The 23,028-nt window shown below is 42.8% G+C and overlaps 1 protein-coding gene across 1 annotated transcript; it reads left to right on the forward strand.

Annotated features, from left to right (window-relative positions):
- The first annotated feature begins 6,398 nt into the window (after positions 1-6,398).
- LOC120054893 (glycosaminoglycan xylosylkinase-like) lies at positions 6,399-22,659 on the forward strand. The gene is made up of 8 exons (XM_039002608.1): positions 6,399-6,569; positions 6,663-6,910; positions 7,123-7,209; positions 7,332-7,441; positions 7,638-7,809; positions 7,983-8,174; positions 20,607-20,666; positions 20,866-22,659. Exons 1-8 carry the CDS (start codon positions 6,441-6,443, stop codon positions 21,095-21,097), a joined length of 1,230 nt encoding a protein of 409 aa, XP_038858536.1. The 5' UTR covers positions 6,399-6,440; the 3' UTR covers positions 21,098-22,659.
- Positions 22,660-23,028: the final 369 nt, after the last annotated feature.

The following is a 23,028-nucleotide window of genomic DNA, read 5'->3' on the forward strand; positions in this document are numbered from 1 at the left end:
AACATTAGGCTGGGTATCAGTCAAGCAAGACCTGATGAGAAGTTTTGATATGTGCCTTAGCCTACCACGCTAAGGCACTATGGATTTATTTTCCCTTGTTGACACAGACATGCTCACGAAAGTGATACCCCAACTGAAGCCTTCTACCTGCCTTCTCGATCCTATCCCGACCACCTTCAAAACAGTTTTTAATTGCATATCTGAAGAAGTGCAGGTTATTGTTAATCACTCCCTGTTCACAGGCACTTTCCCCACTGCACTAAAAACTGCTATGGTGAAACGCCTTCTGAAAAAAAGTCATCTAGATTCTTAAACTCTTAGCAATTTTCAGCCAACCTCCCATTCTTAACCAAAATTCTGGAGAATTTGGTTTTCAAACAGCTAAATTATTGTTTTAAGTGCCAATTGTATTTTTTTTTATTTTTTTTTCTATCTGGTTTTTATGCCCACCACAGCACAGAGACAGCCTTAGTTAAAGTGGTAAATGATCTTACAGCCAACACAGATGCCAAACAGCTCTCTGTCCTTGTACTCTTGGATTTAAGTGCTGTGTTCGACACTGTTGACGTTGATGTCCTTCTGGACAGACTGGAGAGGTGGGTTGGCCTCTCCACTCCAATTCTAAATTAGTGTAGGACCTATTTAACCAGTGGAGAGTTTTTGTCACTCTTGGTGAACATAACTCAGAAAATACATATCACATGTAGCGTTACACAAGATTTGATTTTGGTTCCGGTACTGTTCAGTTTATATACAGTATGTTACCCCTTGTCAGCGTTATCAGAAAGCACAGCATTGATTTTCACTGCTACGCAGACGATACATAACTACATTTCTGTGTCGAGTATTTTAGTTCCACTGATAAACGATTAGACTGTATTAGTGATGTAAATACTTGGATGGCTCACAGCTTCCTCCAGCTAAATCAAGACATAACCAAGGTACTTATTGTTGTAGACAAAGCAAAGAGAGAGAATCTGGCCGAACATTTTAATTAATTTTTATTATCTTTATCTTATAAAGATAAAACAGCAGGTTAAAAAATCTAGGTGTTATTTAAGATTCTGAACTCAATTTCAAATCGCACATTTAGAATGAGACAAATAGCTTTTTACCACCTGAGGAACATCGCCAAGGTGTGGTCGTTTCTCTCTCAGGCTGATACAGAGACAGTCATCCATGCTTTTATAACAAGCAGGCTTGACTACTGTAATGCTCTCCTGTCTGGTCTACCCAAGAAAGCCATTGGTCAACTGCAAAACATACAGAATGCTACAGCATGGGTACTGACCAAGACCAGACAGGGAGCACACATTGCATCAGTTTGAAGGTTTTCACTGGCTGCCTGTGCATTTTATATAACAATTATAGAAGTACCAAAAAAAGGAATAATGTTAAACATTTACAGGCATTAATGGTGATTATAGATCTTTTGTTTTTGTTGAAGAGTTAAGATTTTCAACCCCTCTTCAGAAAGCTTTGCAAGCAGGTTCTCTTTCATTTGTACAGAATGTCACGTGTTAAAAAATGAATCAGTTTGACCAAGTAATCACTAAAAGAAATATCCAAAATACAGTATATTATTTTGTTCTTTTGTTTTTTAAAGAAATGTATTGAAATGTATTCTTTAGGATGTCTATTTATAGTAATTTTTTTCTATGAATTAATGTTATATCTTACTTCTATTGGTTTTTAGATAAGTAGAAGCCTCTGAAATAGCCTCCCTGTGAACCTGAAGGGGGCTGAAACTTTGGACATATTTAAGATCTTAAAGCACACCTTTTTAGCTTTGTTTTTCCTCATGTTTGCTGTGTAATATTTCAGTTTGTACTTGTTTTTTTCCCCTGTGAAGCACATTGTGTTGCATTCCATGTCTGAAATGTGCCGTATAAATACGACGTAAAAGTGGGATTGGGAATACTCAGTAGGACTCTCCAACCCTGTTCCTGGAAAGCTACCCTTCTGTAGGTTTTCACTCCAACCCCAGTTGTAACTAAACTGATTCAGCTTATCAACCAGCTAATTATTAGAATCAGGTGTGCTAGATTAGGGTTGGAGTAAAAACCTACAGAACTGTAGCTCTCCAGGAACAGAGTTGGAGAGCCCTGCAGTAAGGTCTGTAGGATCTGTACTGAAAAAAAATATAAACGCAACATGTAAAATGGTGGTCCCATATTTCATGAGCTAAAATAAAGATCCCATAAATGTTCCTTACACACAAAAAGCTTTTTACAGAGCAGACTACGTATTACCACGCCAGCCCAGGACCTACACATCCGACACCTTCACATGCGGCTACTAAACGTCCGGCATCGTCTGAGACCAGCCACCCAGACAGCTGATGAAACTGAGGAGTATTTCTGTCTGTAATAAATCCCTTTTGTGGGGAAAAACTCATTCTGATTGGCTGGACCTGGCTCCCCAGTGGGTGGGCCTGGCACCCAGGTGGGAGGGCCTATGGCTGCGCCCCTGTCCAGTCATTTGTAATCCATAGATTAGGGCCTAATGAATTTATTTCAATTGACTGATTTCCTTATATTAACTGTGTGAATCATTGTATATGGAATATTGGTTTATAGAGCAAAAACTATTCTGTGTGCTGCAGTAAACTTATTGTATGGAAAACTCAGCAGGGTCTGTAGAAATTATATATATATATCATGGGGCTCTCATGGGAGTGTTGCTGGTCTTTAACGCCACCAATTCCATTGGCCACAATGTGAATCATTGTAAATGGAAAACATAGCAACACTTTCTACTCCACCCATTCCATTTGTTCCAATGCAACACTGTCAGCCTATAAATTGAATATTGACTAATAGAGAGAGAACTATTCTATGTGCCGAGGTAAAAGTGGGGTTGGGAACACCCAGTAGGGTCCGTAGAATCTATATTATTTCATGGGGGACTGAGGTTTAAATGCCCAGCTACACTTTCTACTCCAACCTTTCTATTGTTCCCAATTCAATAAACTGTAGGCCTATACAGTGCATTCGGAAAGTATTCAGACCCCTAGACTTTTTCCACATTTTGTTACGTTACAGCTTTATTCTAAAATTGATAAAATAGTTTTTTCTCCCTCATCAATCTACACACAATATCCCGTAATGACAAAGCAAAAACAGGTTTTAAGACATTTTAGCAACAAACAAAAAAACAGAAATATCACATTTGCATACGTATTCAGACCCTTTACTAAGTACTTTGTTGAAGCACCTTTGGCATCGATTACAGCCTTGAGTCTTCTTGGGTATGACACTACAAGCTTGGCACATCTGTATTTGGGGGGTTTCTCCCATTCTCTGCACATCCTCTCAAGCTCTGTCAGTTTGGATGGGGAGCATCATTGTGCAGCTATTTTTAGGTCTCTCCAGAGATGTTTGATCGGGTTCAAGTCCGGGCTCTGGCTGGGCCACTCAAGCACATTGAGACTTGTCCCAAAGCCATTCCTGCGTTGTCTTGGCTGTGTGCTTAGGGTTGTTGATCTGTTGGAAGGTATATATATTCTATAGACCCTAGTGAGTAATCTCAACCCCACTTTTACTTTGGCACCTAGAATAGTTTTCTCTCTATAAGCCAATATGTAATTCATACCATAGCTAGTGTATTGCATTGGTGGCATTTATTTGACCTTGGAACATGTTTTAAAAGCCACATTTAATGCAAATGTCACTTAAATATAAACAAATGCGAATCATTGTTAAATATAGGTTAATGACACTTTTCTACTATTACCCTACTAAGTATTCCCTACAATACTTGTACTGCAGCAGCCAGAATAGTTTTTGCTCTATAAGCCAATATGTATTCCATCACAAGAGGTTGGTGGCACTTTAATTGGGGAGGACGGGTTCGTGGTAATAGCTGGAGTGGAATAAGTGGAATGGTATCAAATGGATCAAACACATGGTTTTATGCCATTCAATGGGCTCCGTTCCAGACATTATTATGAGCTGTCTTCCCCTCAGCAGCCTCTACTGTATACAGTGATTCACAATGAGGACATTTGTCTGACTTTGGACATGTTTTAGAACCCACATTTTATGCAAATGTGACTTAAATATGAGCAAATATGAATCATTGGTTTATGTTTAGACAAATATGTGTCATATATCATGAATAAATACAAGTTATTGACACTTCTACTATTAAGTGGGGGACTTTTATTTGGAAAAATTCCGTGACCCGGAAAAACTGTTTAACTGTTGCTGACGAAACGCGGATATTTTTTTTGACAGACTATCGATGAATAATACACAATTTCACACAAAACATCGAAAACACACTGACCGTTGCATTGATGTCGTTTAACACCTAGTAGCCGTAATCGCAAAGGTAAGCCATTTGATCAGACTTGCTAATACGATAGCTAACGTTACCTCACAACAGCCATTTCTTTGCAATCAACGGTGTTGGCAAGCTAACAGTAACGTTATCAGTAGTCTTTTAATCACATTCATAGAATGTTTGATAATGTCTGATGTTAGCTTGCTCGCTAGTTAGCTAGCACACGCTTGTCAGCTTTCAACGCAAGTTTAGATATGGAAAATATGATGCAGTTCGTCAGCTATCAGAACGTTAGCGACTAACTAGTTAGGTTGTACTTCTAAGTAGCAGCTAGCTAACGAACTTGGATAACTAACCGTTTCTTTGCTAGTTGGCTAACTAACCACCTAGATAGTTGGCTAGCAAATCAACTAGCTAATCATCCGGCTAGCTAACCACCCGGCTAGTACTGCATTGCTGGACGAAAGCAAAACGGACAATACGGTACCGTTAGCAGCTGTCGATGCAGATTTATTCTAAAATCAACAAAGCGTTTGCTAGATGGCAAACTAACCGTGTGGGCCTTTGCGATTTCCAACCAACTAGCTAGCCAACTACTGTTAGTGTAGAGTTTCCGCAGTAGTGGGACGTGTATGTAGTTGGTCCCATGAATTACCGATTGTGTGGAATGCAACTCGAGTCATTCCTGCCTGCATGGCCACCGGCACTGCTAGACACGGGTTGCTTATATGGCTAATGTTTAACTTAGCCGGCTAATTCACGGGTTGTCCTCAGTACAAACATTACAATCCTCAGTACAAACTACCTAGTACAAACATTTTTTGGTATAGTGTGTATTTTTAAAATGTATTCTCAAGTCCGTTTCATGTCTATTTTGGGCTCCATAAATAACCTTTCAAATGACAGCCCTTTAATTTGAGTGGAAACATAATTGCTGTTTTTGATGAGGGTGGCAATTGTATCCTCCAGCTGACTGGAAAGTTGTTGTTAGCTATGATGATTCTGTGACATTGACAGTGGCACTTTGACATACGGCAAGGACCAGAGCCATACATTTAGAATAAATACATAGCTCTGGCAAGGACAAGTTGCTCACAATAGGTAGACCTATCTGTCGTTGTTGAGTTATGGAGAACTTAGATAGTTGGATACAGTTACATCATCATCATCATACTGAATATGGTATCGCCATTGTTATGCAGGCTCATTTGCCATCTTGCAGGCAGTTTGCTTATCTGCCCCAAATAGCACAACAACCCCCATCTATGGGCACATCTGATCAATATCTTTGTCCTGAAAACACACATTACCAACCGATCAATACATCCATCTCAACTGACGTGGGTCTATATGAGAGGAGCCCTGCTTTGGAGCCTTCATGTCCTGTCCTGATTCTGTTAACCCAGCTCAACTCTCCTCTGTTGGGGGGAGGACAGGCTAATATTTCAGTGTGCCTGGAGCTGTGGAGCCAGACAGGCGAGGGTCACTGTCTGACAGCCCAAAACAGACTGGTGGGGACAGTCTGAGGACAAGCAAGGTGTTATTCAATATCAAAACATAAAATGTTGTTTTGAAAGACAGGGAGTGATAGGCTAGATGGATCCTCTAACTGATCCTGTAACTGGTGGGAAAACAGCCAGTGGGTTAGACAGGGTGTTATGTTGTCAGTAAAGTGATTGTTTAAAATCCCGGGTGTGGATCCAGGAATCAGTCAGGTTTGGCACGGTATGGGTGTCTCTCTCAGCTCCGATGACACAGATTAGAGTTGTAATCTGTTACGAATTGAGCCCAGTAATTATACATTACTTTGTCATCATGCTCCTGTCAATCATGTACCAGCCTGTCCAGCATCTTGGCTCCTGCTTTTTCTGTTTGTATGTCTGTCAACAAGTTTAAGTTTTTATATCTAACTGTTTTTCATCACTAATGTCCTCTCTGACCTCCAACAGGCTGGTTGCTGATACAGTAGGGGCCTGGTCTAGCTGTGGGTCTTGTGGTGAGACAGAGATCCACACCTCCTGCCCTACAGAAGGGTGTGTGTAGGAGCTGGGAGGGGGAAGCGACTAGAGGGGGGGCAGGTGCCATGCTCTAGGGGTGAGGTGGGGAAGAGGGGGACTCACAGGTCAGGGGTGGTGGCTGAGGTTGCAGAGGAGATGAAGTTGAAGCAGCGTGTGGTTGTACTGGTTGCCGTGCTACTCCTGTTGGGGCTTGCCAAACTTCTTCTGCTGAACGGAGGAGAGGAGTCCGCAGCCAGCCGACGAGACCTCAGAGCCTTCCGCAAGGTAGGGTTGTGTTTTTGTGTCAGTGTGTATTTATTGTAGCTGGTGCCTGCGTGTAGGCTATGAATGAACGTTTCTATCCATGTGTGTTATCAGATGGAGGCAGGCCTGTCTCTCTCCCGCGGTGCCCGTTTAACACACACTCTCCAGTCTCCATGGGAGGTGGCAGGCCAGTGGGTGGGCCCAAGGGAGGTGTACCCTGAGGAGACCCCTGAGCTGGCAGCCGTCCTCACCGCGCTGGGCACTGCAAGCGTGGAGCGAGCAGACGTGGGCTACAAGGGCACCCAGCTCAAAGCTCTACTAGTACTGGACGGGGGGCAGAAAGTGGTCTTTAAACCCAAGAGGTGAGAGCGAGAAAACACACATGCACACTCCATTCTTTGGTTCTGTGCTGCTGAACAGTCCTCAGGAACTGAGTGTCCTTGTTTCACTCTGACATCTGTCTGTTTGTTGTCTGGTTTTATGTAAGAATAGGCACTGTGCTTTTACTCTGGTTTATGTAAGAGGATAACTCTCTCATCACTCCCTCCATCTCCCTTCCTCCCTCTCTTTCTAGGTATAGTAGAGACTATATGGTAGAAGGAGAGCCATATGCAGGTTATGACAGACACAATGCAGAGGTGGCAGCTTTTCACCTGGACAGGTACGCGCACACACACGTATCGGTCTTATGCATAAATATATACATTTTACATTTGGGATTGGTAATCTGGATACTGGTGTTGCTAGTTGTATCTGAGTGTCTGTCCTGTGTCTGTGCTGTAGGATCCTGGGCTTCAGGAGAGCACCCCTAGTGGTAGGGAGGTTTTTCAACCTGAGGACTGAGCTCAAACCTGTCGCCACGGACCAGCTACTCAGTACCTTTCTAATGCAGGGTGAGATGCTAGCACACACACACACAACAGGGCTCTGTTCGGTCCCACCCATAATATGTTTGTGTATAGGTATGCCACTCCTTAAACGTTGATAAGATAATGTTTTGTGTCTGGGTTCAAGCAGCAGTGGGCTGGACCTCTCTCTAAATGGAAATGGTTAACCTCTCTCTCTCTCTCTCTCTCTCTCTCTCTCTAGGTAATAATAGTTGTTTCTATGGGAAGTGTTACTACTGTAGAGAGAGTGAGCCGGCATGTGCGGAGGGAGAGAACATGGAGGGATCTTTAACTCTCTGGCTGCCAGATGTCTGGCCGCTCCAGAAACATAGACACCCCTGGGGACGCACTTACAGGGAGGGCAAACTGGCCAGGTGTGTGTATTAACTATTTGTCTATGTATATGTTAACTATGTGTGCTTGATTATTCATTGTGTGTGTGTGTGTGTGTGTGTGTGTGTGTGTGTGTGTGTGTGTGTGTGTGTGTGTGTGTGTGTGTGTGTGTGTGTGTGTGTGTGTGTGTGTGTGTGTGTGTGTGTGTGTGTAGGTGGGAGTATGATGAGAGCTACTGTGATGCGGTAAAGAAGATGCCTCCGTACGACGCTGGTCCCAGACTGCTGGACGTCATCGACACGGCCATCTTTGATTACCTCATCGGCAACGCAGACCGACATCATTATGAGAGTTTCCAAGACGATGGAGGAGCCAGCATGCTCATTCTGCTGGATAATGCAAAGAGGTGGAACACATACACACTCTACTTATTGTAGCTAATGTTAGCACATGAACGGTATAAACACATTTAGGAACTCTAGACATGACTAAGATGACCTCTCCTTCACCTCTCTCTGTCTCCATCTCTACATCACACACATCACTCCTCTTTTCTAGGGATGTAACGGTTCACCAAACCCACGGTTTGGTACGTATTGTGGTTACGGTTCGGTACAGCGAAAATTAATAATGGTCAACATTCACAATGTTCCCTGCATTGTCTCTTGTGACCGGATTGCTTTGATTGACTTCTCAAGTTTCCACTCTGATGCTGCATGTTGGTGGTGGGAATTAACCAGTTGTGAAGTCGTAATGCCAGTTGTATGCATTCATGTGATTTGAACTCGTTGAGAAACGCTGATTGGCTAATGTTCAACAAGCTGTGTCAACCATAAACTAAAAGTGCAGCGATCATGCTTGGAAACAGAGTTCAAAAACCACATTTAATAGTTTGCTTTTTATAAATAATGTTTTGTTAAATTTAACTGCTGAAAATGCTGTTATAGAGGCCATTTCCTAGGTAGGTGACAGAGGTAACCAAATGGGAGAAGTTGGTGCTCAGGATGATGGACAAGTTTCCCACTATTAAATACCAGTTTGAGAGCTGTTCAAGTGGATTTTTCCCAGTCATGGTAAATTCTCACTTGGTTACGAACGCACCATGACACTTCAGTGCCAGATGCGCACTTGTGACTCTCATAAAGGGGGCGTGTCTGTAGCATGGTACATCTCCCACTGTGGGGTAATGTGATGGGCTGTCACTGGTTGAAAACTTCCTGCTTTGTTTTGCTTATAAAGAGCGCAGGGCAGACCCCTTTGTTGACTGGTCGATTGTTTTTTATGGTTGCCAAGACACCTGTCTGATTCATGCCTGTCACAGTGCACTAATCCATTGTGGAGGCTACAGGGATGGCACAGTCCATCACTCTAAGACATCTGATACTGACATTTTATATGGTTATATTATGTAAAAAATAATGGTGCAACACTAATAAATCTAGTATTATTTTATAACAAATGCACTTTCTCCCGCTTTGGGTATGGTCGCTGTCCGCGGTTCCAAAACAATCTTTACTGAGCTGTAGAATTTGTGCCTTTCCCTATGTTGCCTTTCCCTATGTCTTCCGCATTTAACCCAACCCCTATCTACATAATAGCTAAATGAACCAGCATATTGGGATTGAGAACAACGCAGCGGAGGCAGCAGCAGCAGAGACGAGGAAACAGCCCTTGCTTTAAGCCCTATTCAGACGGGATTAGTTTTACTGGGGGAGATCGGGTAATGTAATTACGTGCACAAAACACCACATCTGTAATTTTAGTCCCGTCTGAATCTGTCAGTCATTTGTACATGGCTGGAGAGTAAAAATTCCAGACAGAATAACCTACTGTGTTTTGGCGAACTCCAAGGTCCTCTGATAATACTAGTCCCCGTGTGAATTGACATCCCTGTGTTTTGAGAGAATTGTCTGAGTTTGACAGGTGTTGCTTACGGTTTGAGCAAGAAAACAACTGATTTGAATAATTGAACGAAGTGCTGCGCATAGCCTATATATGAAGGGCCTGTATTAGCTTTCAAAGTGAATGCTTTTGTTCATTTGTTTTGTGCGTATGAATAGAATATTGCCAAATACATCAGTAAAAAATATTGAGCCTATTTAATGTAACCCTTGCTGTTAATAGATCGCAAAGCAGCATACAACTGACCTAAATGTTTGGACATTATAAGTTAACTTTCACATCCATAGCCTTAAAACGCATCTCAAGTGCAAGGGCACTGTTTAGCTCACATCTGAAGACTGGGGGGCATTTAGGACGTCTACTGCGGATCGCTAAAATATACTAATGATTCTCTTAACACTTGCTCAATTCAAATATTATGGCGACACTATACCAAAGAGGTTTGGTATGGTTTTTGGGAACCAAGCTCGAGTTAACAGGGTAGCCCTGTTATCGCCTGGACTTGAAATATCTTCACGCCAAGAAAATAACCTCCAAACTTCTGTCAATTTAAAGGGAAAAAACAAAGAATTACAGAGGGGGGGGGGGGGGGGGGGTTTGTAAAAAACTAATCCCATCCAAATCATCCTCTGGAATAACAGACATTCTGGGGTAATAATTAACCAATCTAGTAATACTAGTCCCATGTGAATTGGGCTTTGCCTAATTGTCCCCAAAAAATAGAGGATAGAGCAAACAAACTTAAGTATATAATCAACAGCCTAACTGTTAAATGTGCCTGGCTTTATAAAGCATCCAGATACAGTCAGTCAAAAGTTTGGACACACCTACTCATTCCAGGGTTTTTCTTTATTTTTACTATATTCACATTGTATAATAATAGGGAAGACATCAAAACTATGAAATAACACATGGAATCATGTAGTAATGAAAAAAGTGTTAAAGAAATCTAAATATATTTGGAGATTCTTCAAAGTAGCCACCCTTTGCCTTGATGACAGCATTGCACACTTGTGGCGTGGTGACATACTGTTAACGTGATGGAGGATCCTCTAATTCTGGTTTATCGACTCCACCACTCGCCATCGTACAGAACTAGTTCCCGGCTGCGCCTCAAAACAGTTTGAAGTTCAGCAATTAAGAATTACATTTTGATTACAATGTGCGCATGGGCTCAAGTTGTTTTAACAGAATAGTCAGATTTACTTGAGGCATAGGCCTACAACGCAGGGTTCCCATGGCCTACAACGCAGCGTTCACATGGCCTGTAGGCCTAAAACACAGCGTTCACATGGCCTACACATGGCCTACAACGCCTATAGGCCTAGTGTTTTTGTTTTGTAAATAAACTCAGCGAAAAAAGAAGCGTCCCTTTTTCAGGACCCTGTCTTTCAAAGATAATTCGTAAAAATCCAAATAATTTCACATATCTTCATTGTAAAGGGTTTAAACACTGTTTACCATGCTTGTTCAATGAACCATAAACAATAAATGAACATGCACCTGTGGAACGGTCGTTAAGACACTAACAGCTTACAGATGGTAGGCAATTAAGGTCACAGTTATGACAACTTAGGACACTAAAGAGGCCTTTCTACTGACTGAAAAACACCAAACGAAAGATGCTCAGGGTCCCTGCTCATCTGCGTGAATGTGCCTTAGACATGCTGCAAGGAGGCATGAGGACTGCAGATGTGGCCAGGGCAATAAATTGCAATGTCCGTACTGTGACAGCACTACAGGGAGACAGGACGGACAGCTGATCGTCCTCGCAGTGGCAGACCACATGTAACAACACCTGCACAGGATTGGTACATCCGAACATCACACCTGCGGGACAGGTACAGGATGGCAACAACAACAACTGCCCGAGTTACACCAGGAACGCACAATCCCTCCATCAGTGCTCAGACTGTCTGCAGTAGGCTGATAGAGGCTGGACTGAGGGCTTGTAGGCCTGTTGTAAGGCAGGTCCTCACAAGACATCACCAGCAACAACGTCACCTATGGGCACAAACCCACCGTTGCAGGACCAGACAGGACTGGCAAAAAGTGCTCTTCACTGACGAGTCGCGGTTTTGTCTCACCAGGGGTGATGGTCGGATTTGCGTTTATCGTCAAAGGAATGAGCATTACACCGAGGCCTGTACTCTGGAGCGGGATCGATTTGGAGGTGGAGGGTCCGTCATGGGCGGTGTGTCACAACATCATCAGACTGCGCTTGTTGTCATTGCAGGCAATCTCAACACTGTGCGTTACAGGGAAGACATCCTCCTCCCTCGTGTGGTACCCGTCCCGCAGGCTCATCCTGACATGACTCTCCAGCATGACAATGCCACCAACCATGCTGCTCGTTCTGTGCGTGATTTCCTGCAAGACAGGAATGTCAGTGTTCTGCCATGGCCAGCGAAGAGCCCGGCTCTCTCCCATTGAGCACGTCTGGGACCTGTTGGATTGGAGGGTGAGGGCTAGGGCCATTTCCCCCCCCAGAAATGTCCGGGAACTTGCAGGTGCGTTGGTGGAAGAGTGGGGTAACATGTCACAGCAAGAACTGGCAAATCTGGTGCAGTCCATGAGGAGGAGATGCACTGCAGTACTTAATACAGCTGGTGGCCACACCAGATACTGACTGTTACTTTTGATTTTGACTCTTTCCCCCCCCCCCCCCCCCCCCCCCCTTTCAGGGACACATTATTCCATTTCTGTTAGTCACATGTCTGTGGAACTTGTTCCGTTTGTCTGTAGTTGAATCTTATGTACATACAAATATTTACACATGTTAAGTTTGCTGAAAATAAACGCAGTTGACAGTGAGAGGACCAAACGGTTCAGTATGAATGTGTACTATTACACCCCTACTCTTTTCCCTCTGATCCTGTAGATTAATCTGCTGAGCTTTGTGTGTCCTAGACTGTGTGTGTTATGACAATGTGTATGCAGGTGTTTAATAGGGATTTAATGATTTACCGATAAGGTGGGTTGGCGTATAACGTGAACGTCTATTAACCCAAAGGTTGCTTGTTCGCATCTCATCAGACTTTAGCAATTTAACTAATTAGCAACTTTTCAACTAGGAAAGGGGGATACCTAGTCAGTTGTCCAACTGAATCTATTCAACTGAAATGTGTCTTCCGCATTTAACCCAACCCCTCTGAATCAGAGAGGTGCTACTTACTACATTTGAGCTACTTTGCAACTACACTGAACAAAAATATAAACACAACATATAAAGTGTTGGTCCCATGTTTCATGAGCTGAAATAAAAGATGCCAGGAATGTTCCATACACACACAAAGCTTATTTCTCTCAAATTTTGTGCACAAATGGGTTTACATCTCTGTTAGTGAGCATTTCTCCTTTGCTAAGACAATCCATCCACCTGACAGGTGTGGCATATAAAGAAGCTGATTCAACAGCATGATCATTACGCAGGGGCACCTTGTGCTGGGGACAAATAAAGGCCACTCTAAAATGTGAAGTTTTGTCACACAACACAATGCCACAGATGTCTCAAGTTTTGAGGGAGCGTGCAATTGGTATGCCGACTGCAGTGATGTCCACCACAGCTGTTGCCAGATAATTGAATGTTAATTTCTCTACCATAAGCCGCCTCCGTTGTTTTATAGAATTTGTGAGTACGTCCAACCTGCCTCACAACCACAGACCACGTGTATGGCCTAGTGTTTGTTCACAACGTTGAAATCAGCAAACCGCTCACAGAGTGCCCCCATGGTGGAGGTGGGGTTATAGTATGGGCAGGCATAAGCTACGGACAATGAACACAATTGCATTTTTATCGATGGAAATTTGAATGCACAGAGATACCGTGACGAGATCCTGAGGCCCATTGTCGTGCCATTCATCCGCCGCCATCACCTTTTGTTTCAGCATGATAATGCACGGCCCCATGTCGTAAGGATCTGTACACAATTCCTGGAAGCTGAAAATGTCCCAGTTCTTCCATGGCCTGCATACTCACCAGACATGTCACCCATTGAGCATATTTGGGATGCGCTGGATCGACACATACGACAGCGTGTTCCAGTTACCGCCAATATCCATAAACTTCTCACAACCGTTGAAGAGTGGGACAACATTGCACAGGCCACAATCAACAGCCTGATCAACTCTATGCGAATGAAATGTCGCGCTGCATGAGGAAAATGGTGGTCACAGCAGATACTGACTGTTTTTTTTGATCCACGCTCCTAACATTTTTTGCATATCTGTGTTCCCAGTCATGGGAAATCCATAGATTAGGGCCTAATGAATTTATTTAAATTGCCTGATTTCCTTATATGAACTCTAACTCAGTAAAATCTTTGAAATTGTTGCATGTTTTATTTTTTTCAGTGTACTTAGCATGTTAGTTAACCCTTTAACCTAATTCCTAAACTTAACCCTAGCCCAGCTAACATTAGCCACCTAGCTAGAATTCATATGATAACAACATTAGTTTTGCAAATTTGTAACATTGTACATTTTGCTAATTTCTAATCGATTTGTAATTCATATCATAGGAAATGGGTGATGGACATCCAGATATTAATACATACCATACGAAACGTAACACATCATACTAAATGCAGTGTCTCAGATTTACTTAGAGAATAATATGAAATGTTCGAGATCAGGTTGGAGGTAGGCCTGTTCCTGATCTGACACATCTGCGCATCACCTTCAGCTTTCAAATGTTTGTAAAACGGCTTGTGCGATATTAGAGTTTATTAGTTGAGTGACAACCAATGTTATTTGCTTAGTTATTTTTTATAAAATGTCCAGTTAAATGTTTTACCGCAATAAAAGTAGCCTAAGCTACCGCTGGAGTAGAGTATTTGAGTGAGTTGAGCAGTCGGAAATCCCTCACGTATGAATTAAAAATTATTTAATTAACAGCCCATCTAATTTTGTGACTGTGCCATTTAGTATTGAAGTAGGCTTTAGTAAGAAGGTTCAACATGTTGTAGGCTATTAAACAAGGACCTGCCTGATTACAGTGCATTCGGAAAGTTTTTTTGACCCCTTGACTTTTTCCACATTTTGTTACGTTAAAGCCTTATTCTAAAATGGATAAAAACTAATCTCAATCTACACACAATGCCTCATAATGACAAAGCAAAAACAGGTTTTAAAAATGTTTGCAGATTTATAAATTTAAAAAACTTTTTACACAAGTATTCAGACCCTTTGCTAGCTCAGGTGTGTCCTGTTTCTGTTGATCATCCTTGATGTTTCTGCAACTTGATTGGAGTTCACCTGTGGTATATTCAATTGATTGGACATGATTTGGAAAGGCACACACCTGTCTACATAAGGTCCCACAGTTAACATTGCATGTCATAGCAAAAACCAAGCCATGAGATCGAAGGAATTGGCCGTAGAGCTCCGAGACAGGATTGTGTTGAGGCACAGATGGGGCAGGGTACCAAAACATGTCTTCAGTATTGATGGTCCACAAGAACACCGTTGCCCTCCATCATTCTTAAATGGAAGAAGTTTGGAACAATCAAGACTCTTCCTAGCGCTGGCCTCCCAGGCAAACTGAGCAATCAGGGTAGAAAGGCCTTGGTCAGAGAGGTGAGCAAGAACCCAATGGTCACTCTGACAGAGCTCCAGAGTTCCTCTGTGGAGATGGGAGAACCTTCCAGAAGGACAAACATCTCTGCAGCACTCCACCAATCAGGCCTTTGTGGTAGAGTGGCCAGATGAAAGCCACTCCTCAGTAAAAGGCACATGACAGCCCGCTTGGAGTTTGCCAAAAGGCACCTAAAGGACTCTGACCATGAGAAACAAGATTATCTGGTCTGATGAAACCAAGATTGAACTCTTTGGCCTGAATGCTAAGCGTCACGTCTGGAGGAAACCTGACACCATCCCCATGGTCAAGCATGGTGGTGGCAGTATCATGCTGTGGGGATGTTTTTCAGTGGCAGGGACTGGGAGACTAGTCAGGATTGAGGGAAAGATGAAAAGGAGCAAAGTACAGAGATCCTTTGTGAAAACCTGCTCAGGACATCAGACTGGGGGCGAAGATTCACCTTCCAACAGGACAGCGACCCGAAGCACACAGCCGAGACAATGGAGTGGCGTTGGGACAAGTCTCTGAATGTCCTTGAGTGGCCCAGCCAGAGCTCGGACTTGAACCCGATCGAACATCTCCAGAGAGACCTGAAAATAGCTGTGCAACGATGCTCCCCATCCAACCTGACAGAACTTGCAAGGATCTGCAGAAAAGAATGGGAGAAACTTCCCAAATACAGGTGTGCCAAGCTTGTAGCGTCATACCCAAGAAGACTTGAGGCTATAATCACTGCCAACGGTGCTTCAACAAAAAAGAGTAAAGGGTCTGAATACTTAGTTGAAGTCAGAAGTTTACATACACTTTAGGTTGGAGTCATTAAAACTAGTTTTTCAACCACTCCACAAATTTCTTGTTAACAAACTATAGTTTTGGCAAGTCTGTTAAGGCATCTACTTTGTGCATGACACAAGTCATTTTTCCAACAATTGTTTACAGACAGATTATTTCACTTATAATTCACTGTATCACAATTCCAGTGGGTCAGAAGTTTACATACACTAAGTTGACTGTGCCTTTAAACAGCTTGGAAAATTCCAGAAAAGGATGTCATGGCTTTAGAAGCTTCTGATAGGCTTATTGACATAATTTAAGTCAATTGGAGGTGGATGTATTTCAAGACCTACCTTCAAACTCAGTGCCTATTTGCTTGACATCATGGGAAAATCAAAAGAAATCAGCCATTTAAACTCAGTTTTTTCACAATTTCTGACAAAAATTCCCTGTCTTAGGTCAGTTAGGATCACCACTTTATTGTAAGAATGTGAAATAATAATAGTAGAGAGAGTGATTTATTTCAGCTTGTATTTCTTTCATCACATTCCCAGTGGGTCAGAAGTTTGCATACACTCAATTAGTATTTGGTAGCATTGCCTTTAAATTGTTTAATGTGGGTCAAACTTTTCAGGTAGCCTTCCACAAGCTTCCCACAATAAGTTGGGTGAATTTTGGCCCATTCCTCCTGACAGAGCTGGTGTTACTGAGTCAGGTTTGTAGGCCTCCTTGCTCCCACACGCTTTTTCAGTTCTGCCCACAAATGTTCTATAGGATTGAGGTCAGGGCTTTGTGATGGCCACTCCAATACCTTGACTTTGTTGTCCTTAAGCCATTTTGTCACAACTTTGGAAGTATGCTTGGGGTCATTGTCCATTTGGAAGACCCATTTGCGACCAAGCTTCAACTTCCTGACAGATGTCTTGAGATGTTGCTTCAATATATCCACACAATTTCCCTTATGATGCCATCTATTTTGGGAAATGCACCAGCCCCTCCTGCAACAAAGCACCCCTACAACATGATGCTGCCATCCCCGTGCTTCACAGTTGGTATGGTGTTCTTCGGGTTGCAAGCCTCCCCCTTTTTCCTCCAAACATAACGATGGTCATTATGGCCAAACAGTTCTATTTTGATTTCATCAGACCAGAGGACATTTCTCCAAAAAGTACGATCTTTGTCCCCATGTGCAGTTGCAACCTGGAGTCTGGCTTTTTTATGGCGGTTTTGGAGCAGTGGCTTCTTCCTTGCTGAGCGGCCTTTCAGGTTATGTCGATATAGGACTCGTTTTACTGTACATATAGATACTCTTTTACCTGTTTCCTCCAGCATCTTCGCAAGGTCCTTTGCTGTTGTTCTGGGATTGATTTGCACTTTTCGCACAAGTACATTAATCTCTAGGAGACAGAACGTGTCTCCTTCCTGAGCGGTATAATGGCTGCATGGTCCCATGGTGTTTATACTTGCGTAATATTGTTTGTACAGATGAACGTGGTACTTTCAGGCGTTTGGAAATTGCTCCCAAGGATGAACCAGACTTGTGGAGGTCTTTTTCTGAGGTCTTGGCAGATTTCTTTTGATTTTCCCATGATGTCAAGCAAAGAGGCACTGAGTTTGAAGGTAGGCCTTGAACTACATCCACAGGTACACCTCCAATTGACTCAAATTATGTCAATAAGCCTATCAGAAGCTTCTAAAGCCATGACATCATTTTCTGGAATTTTCCAAGCTGTTTAAAGGCACAGTCAACTTAGTGTATGTAAACTTCTGGCCCACTGGAATTGTAATACAGTGAATTATAAGTGAAATAATCTGTCTGTAAACAATTGTTGGAAAAATGACTTGTGTCATGCACAAAGTAGATGTCCTAACCGACTTGCCAAAACTACAGTTTGTTAACAAGAAATTTGAGGAGTGGTTGAAAAACGAGTTTTAATGACTTCAACCTAAGTGTATGTAAACTTCCGACTTCAACCCTATCTCTCAAAGTTTCACTTTCTATAACTTCTCTTTGCTCTGGTCGACATGAGCCTGCAACTCATCTCTCCAGCGATGCACTTTATCATTTATTTCCTTGTAGAATCATAGCCGTGCGGGTTCTGGAGGGTCTGCAGCAGCCCTGATCAATTGAAATTGTTATGTTCTAATTCTCTGAGTAAAAATACTCAGACACTATGAGAGCTTAACCAAGTTTATTCTTCCCAGAGAATCAATACAGTTGCATTAGACAACATGTTTTCACCAACACAAGTGTATATATTTATACTCCAATTTAGATGCACTCCTTCTCTAGCCCTTACATCTTTTATGGTTCAACAGGAAGACGAAGTGATAGGGTAATAAACCATTCCTTCTCCCTTAAGCTGACCTGAGCTCAACCCCCTTGATGCCTAATCCAAAGCTCTCTCTCCTTATCAATGCCTGCCACGTGATCGCTTCCTGGCACTCAATATTTCAATAGGATACCTGATATGTAAACGTTATAGATTACCCTCTCTCCCTCAGTGACATGAATAAATATATTTCATGTTCTCAGAACCAAACAAAATACATTTGCCAAAGTTATAGAATTACTGCTGTCTGTGTAACAGAATAGCTTCCGTCCCTCTCCTCGCCCCTACCTGGGCTTGAACCAGGAACACATCGACAACAGCCACCCTCGAAGCATCGTTACCCATCGCTCCTCAAAAGCCGCGGCCCATGCAGAGCAAGGGGAACAACTACTCCAAGTCTCAGAGCGAGGGACGTCACCGATTGAAACGCTATTAGCGCGCACCCCGCTAACTAGCTAGCCATTTCACATCGGTTACACTCACCCCCCTTTTGACCTCCTCCTTTTCCGCAGCAACCAGTGATCCGGGTCAACAGCATCAATGTAACAGTATATCTTCCTTCCCTCTCCTCGCCCCTACCTGGGCTCGAACCAGGGACCCTCTGCACACATCGACAACAGCAACCCTTGAAGCATCGTTACCCATCGCTCCACAAAAGCCGCGGCTCTTGCAGAGCAAGGGATACAACTACTTCAAGGTCTCAGAGTGAGTGACGTCACCGATTGAAACGCTATTAGCGTGCACCCCGCTAACTAGCTAGCCATTTCACATTGGTTACATCTGTTCGTAAAGAAATTTAATTATTCAGAATAGCCTACTACACCATGAAAATGCCCAATAACAAGGCATAGCCTACCAACCTAGCCTACAGTTGGGAACGTGCTGCAAATCTGTCAGTGAACAGCATGCAGACAACAAACCTTTCCCAATATTTCAAATACTATTGTGGAAATCACAGGTTGGAAAGTAAATGGCTCCTGCTGAAAAGAGAAGACTATAATCTATCTGTTGTAGGCTACCAAAATATCTCATCAACTTCCAAATATTGTTTTACAAAGTAAAACAGATAGGTTTTTGGCATCACCGGCGAGTGAGCTGCGCATCATTTGGGGAATCAGTGAAACTGGAAAGCATTTTTAGGACAATAATTTCCCCCTCATAGTGTACCCTGCTGTATGTCTCCACACACCTAGGCCAAGGATATTGATGGATTCAAGACAAGGTCGTTTTTATCGATCTCAGTTTGTCAGTGTCATTTCGATCATTTGTGTGGTATTAAAGATTCTATCAAAGTCTCCAGTCATGTAAATTGACAGAGAATTGCATGAAATGGGTTTATAAAAGGCCACATTTTTCATGGTCTGTAGGCTACTAACATTTCCCCCATGTGTGCAACTTCTGTAAGCGCTTCTACTCTGCCACTACGCAAATGTCATGATATGCATGCAATGCTTTTTTTAATGTGTTCTGGTACCTCAGAGCTCCCCAGGTCACCCCTCTCGCGCCGACTTTTTGTTCCTGCACCTCCCGATTTACTAATTAAGCACTTGTTAAATTGATAATTTATTAACAAATACAGCAATCACTTTTGCTACCCGCACTGCATGGTCAACGCGGGAGAAGAAGAGAAGCTCACTGTGTCAACATTTCCAAACAGTCTACCATTAGATTTGAGACTGGGATGAAATCCAAAGTTGCGCTATATATTCATCGTCTATGTCATAGCTAATTGTTAAAGATAAATATGTATACATTACTAGCTCTAACACATTTCATCTGCAAAAATGACAAATGAATTAGTGGTTGATGGTGATATCAGATTTTTTTTTTTGGAGGGGTGGACAAAAAGCTAACTTTGTCCCCCCCTAACTGAAAGTGGGGTGGTAGATGCCCAGTTTCCCTTATGGCTCAGCTCAGGTGCCTACATATAACATAGACATATACATAATTTACACACACACAGAAGTCCAGCTCAGAGAGGCCCAGCTCATAAGGTTCATCAGCAGCAGATTTTAATTTAGAATGGAAAATTAATGTGTTTATGCAACAAATGCATTGAATTGCATTGAACTGAATCGCATTGATTCGTTCCTCTAATCAAACCAAATCTTACCGAATCATTTCAAACCAAAATGTATCGTTCCTGTACCGGAGCCCATGTATCTAGATACTTATCGAATCGTCTTGAAAGGGAGAGATGCACATCCATAGTGTCTAACCAATCTTACTGTGTTTTTTTCTTGTTTTGTAGTTTTGGGAATGCAGCTCTGGATGAAAGAAGCATTTTGGCCTCTCTGTATCAATGTTGCATGTGAGTTTACACACACACACACACACACACACACACACACACACACACACACACACACACACACACACACACACACTGAAAATACCAACATTTGTCAGTAATCACAACCCATTTCTCTTTTCTGCAGTGTGTTTATGAGCAGTTTTTTTTTTTTCTCCATATCTTTACATTCTTACACCTCTCTCCCGCCATCTGTCAGGGTGCGTATGTCTACGTGGAACAGGTTGAACCTGCTGAGGGCAGGGGCTCTGAGTTCAGCCATGAGGCAGGCCCTGACCTTTGACCCCATCAACCCCGTCCTGGCCGAGCCCCACCTGGCCGCCCTGGACAGACGGCTGTCTGGTATCATAGCAACCATCCGGCAGTGTGTGGAGTCACAGGGCCCTGACAACACACTGATAGAGGACCGCATGAACCTGCCACACTCCTAAAGGAGGACAGGAGAGAGGGATGGAGGAGAGGAGAGACCTGTCCCATCCCGAGACGAGGACAGGAGAAAGAGGGATGGAGGAAAGGGGTAGAGACCTGTCCAATCCCTTGTGGAGGACAAGAGAGAGGGATAGATAGATGGAGGAGAGACGAGGGAAAGGAGAAGCTGTCTCACCCAGAGATCGAGAGAGAGGGTTGAGCCATGGTAGGAGGAGCTGGATGATAAACCCCCTCCCACACTCCCCCTCCTCCTCTCAGGGCCTCCCAGAATGGGACAGGAAATGACTCCAGCAGCAGGAAGTGGTTTCCTCTACAAACTGTTTCCCTCCACACTAGAACACTTGAACCTAATGGGATCTATATCTGAGGAACTGTATCCCCAATGTCTCTCCTCTGCCTTCCGCACACACACACACACACCTCGTGCCAAACCCTCCCTCTCTTGTCCAGTAATAACGAGGGAACCAAAGCCATAGGACTCAACCCAGCGACACTCAGGATAGCAGGGGTCGCTCACACAGCCATAGCACCCCACTCCATGTGGACACAACACTCCCAGCGAAATCCACTGGACAGACAGTGGAGAGGGAAACTGGTTAATTGACCAAGGGGAATTTTGTGGTCAGTCTGATTGTGACTGACAAACAGACGTGTCTGTGTCCGAAATGACACTGTATTTCCTATATAGTGCATAAGGCTCTAGCCAAAAGTAGTGCACTGTATAGGGAGGGAATTGTGTGCAATTTCAGAATCTGCCAACTGACTATGGGTGTGTCTCAAATGCTGCTCTATTCAACATATATTGCACTAGTTTTGGCCCCAGTTTCTCAGACCTTATTTCTGAATTAAAAGCACTTTCATTAGAGATTGTTCATTAAGCATGCTTTTTTAGTCCAGGATTAGACTTGATCTGGGTCTAAGAAACTGGCCTATGAGGTTTTAAAGGTTGGCTACATACTCTAGGGCTTTGGTCAAGACTAGTGCACTATTTTGGGAATAGGGTATCCTTTGAGACATTACCAGTGTGTACATAATTAACTGTTGAATAGCATTACTGAGGGAGTATAATTATGAGAATTGTAATATTAAATTAACCTAATGTCGTGTCTGAATGTGTGTGCATGAGTGTAGGACAGGAGTCGGTCACCCCAAAAAACGTCCCGCAATCAGTTTTGTCAAAAAATACTAAAATCACCAGGAATCCTGCAAAAATATTGTGTAATTTGGAAAATCTGTTCCCAGATATTCTGACAAATGAAAAGAGATGTTATCGTGTCAATCTAATCAAGGTATGACATTATTTTCAAATTCAATCTCTTTGAGCTTAGTTGTGGTTAATTTGCAGTGTTCATTATTATGTTCTGCCCCCCCGACCATCTGCTCCAACAAAAATCATCCGGCAGCTGTATCTAGTTGCCTAAACCTGGTGTAGGGGGTATCATACTGTAGTTGAGTATGCTACTGACGATTTAAAGAGAGAATTTGGGACAGGGAGGGGGAAGATGGGAAGTTTGGGGCTGTATAGGTATGTCATGTTTTCAACATTAAAAAATATTTTTTTTAATATTCTGTATTTCAGTGTTCTGTATAAAAACAAAAACAAGTAATGGCTCCTATCCAATTGGCTTTTCTTGAAAAGGTGGTTTATACAGATGTAGGATATTCATTTTATCGCACTTGTTCCTGAGAATTTTCCTGCATTGCAGGAAATGCAGATGAGATTCATGATTTACTGAAAACCTGCACTTTTCATGTAGCTCAATTTTACTGGTCAAATTAAGAGCTTACATCTATCTGTACATGCTTTTGTATAGATGCTCCTATATAGAGGGTCTAAAGATGCTCAAACTATCAAATGTTACTCTTTCTATTTGCAACAATTTATAGTTTTACTGTTCCTCCCTTTAGAGGGAGCCAGATCACTACAGTAGAA

The sequence above is a fragment of the Salvelinus namaycush genome, chromosome 10, assembly GCF_016432855.1.
Source record: "Salvelinus namaycush isolate Seneca chromosome 10, SaNama_1.0, whole genome shotgun sequence".
In the NCBI taxonomy this organism is placed as follows: Eukaryota; Metazoa; Chordata; class Actinopteri; order Salmoniformes; family Salmonidae; genus Salvelinus; species Salvelinus namaycush.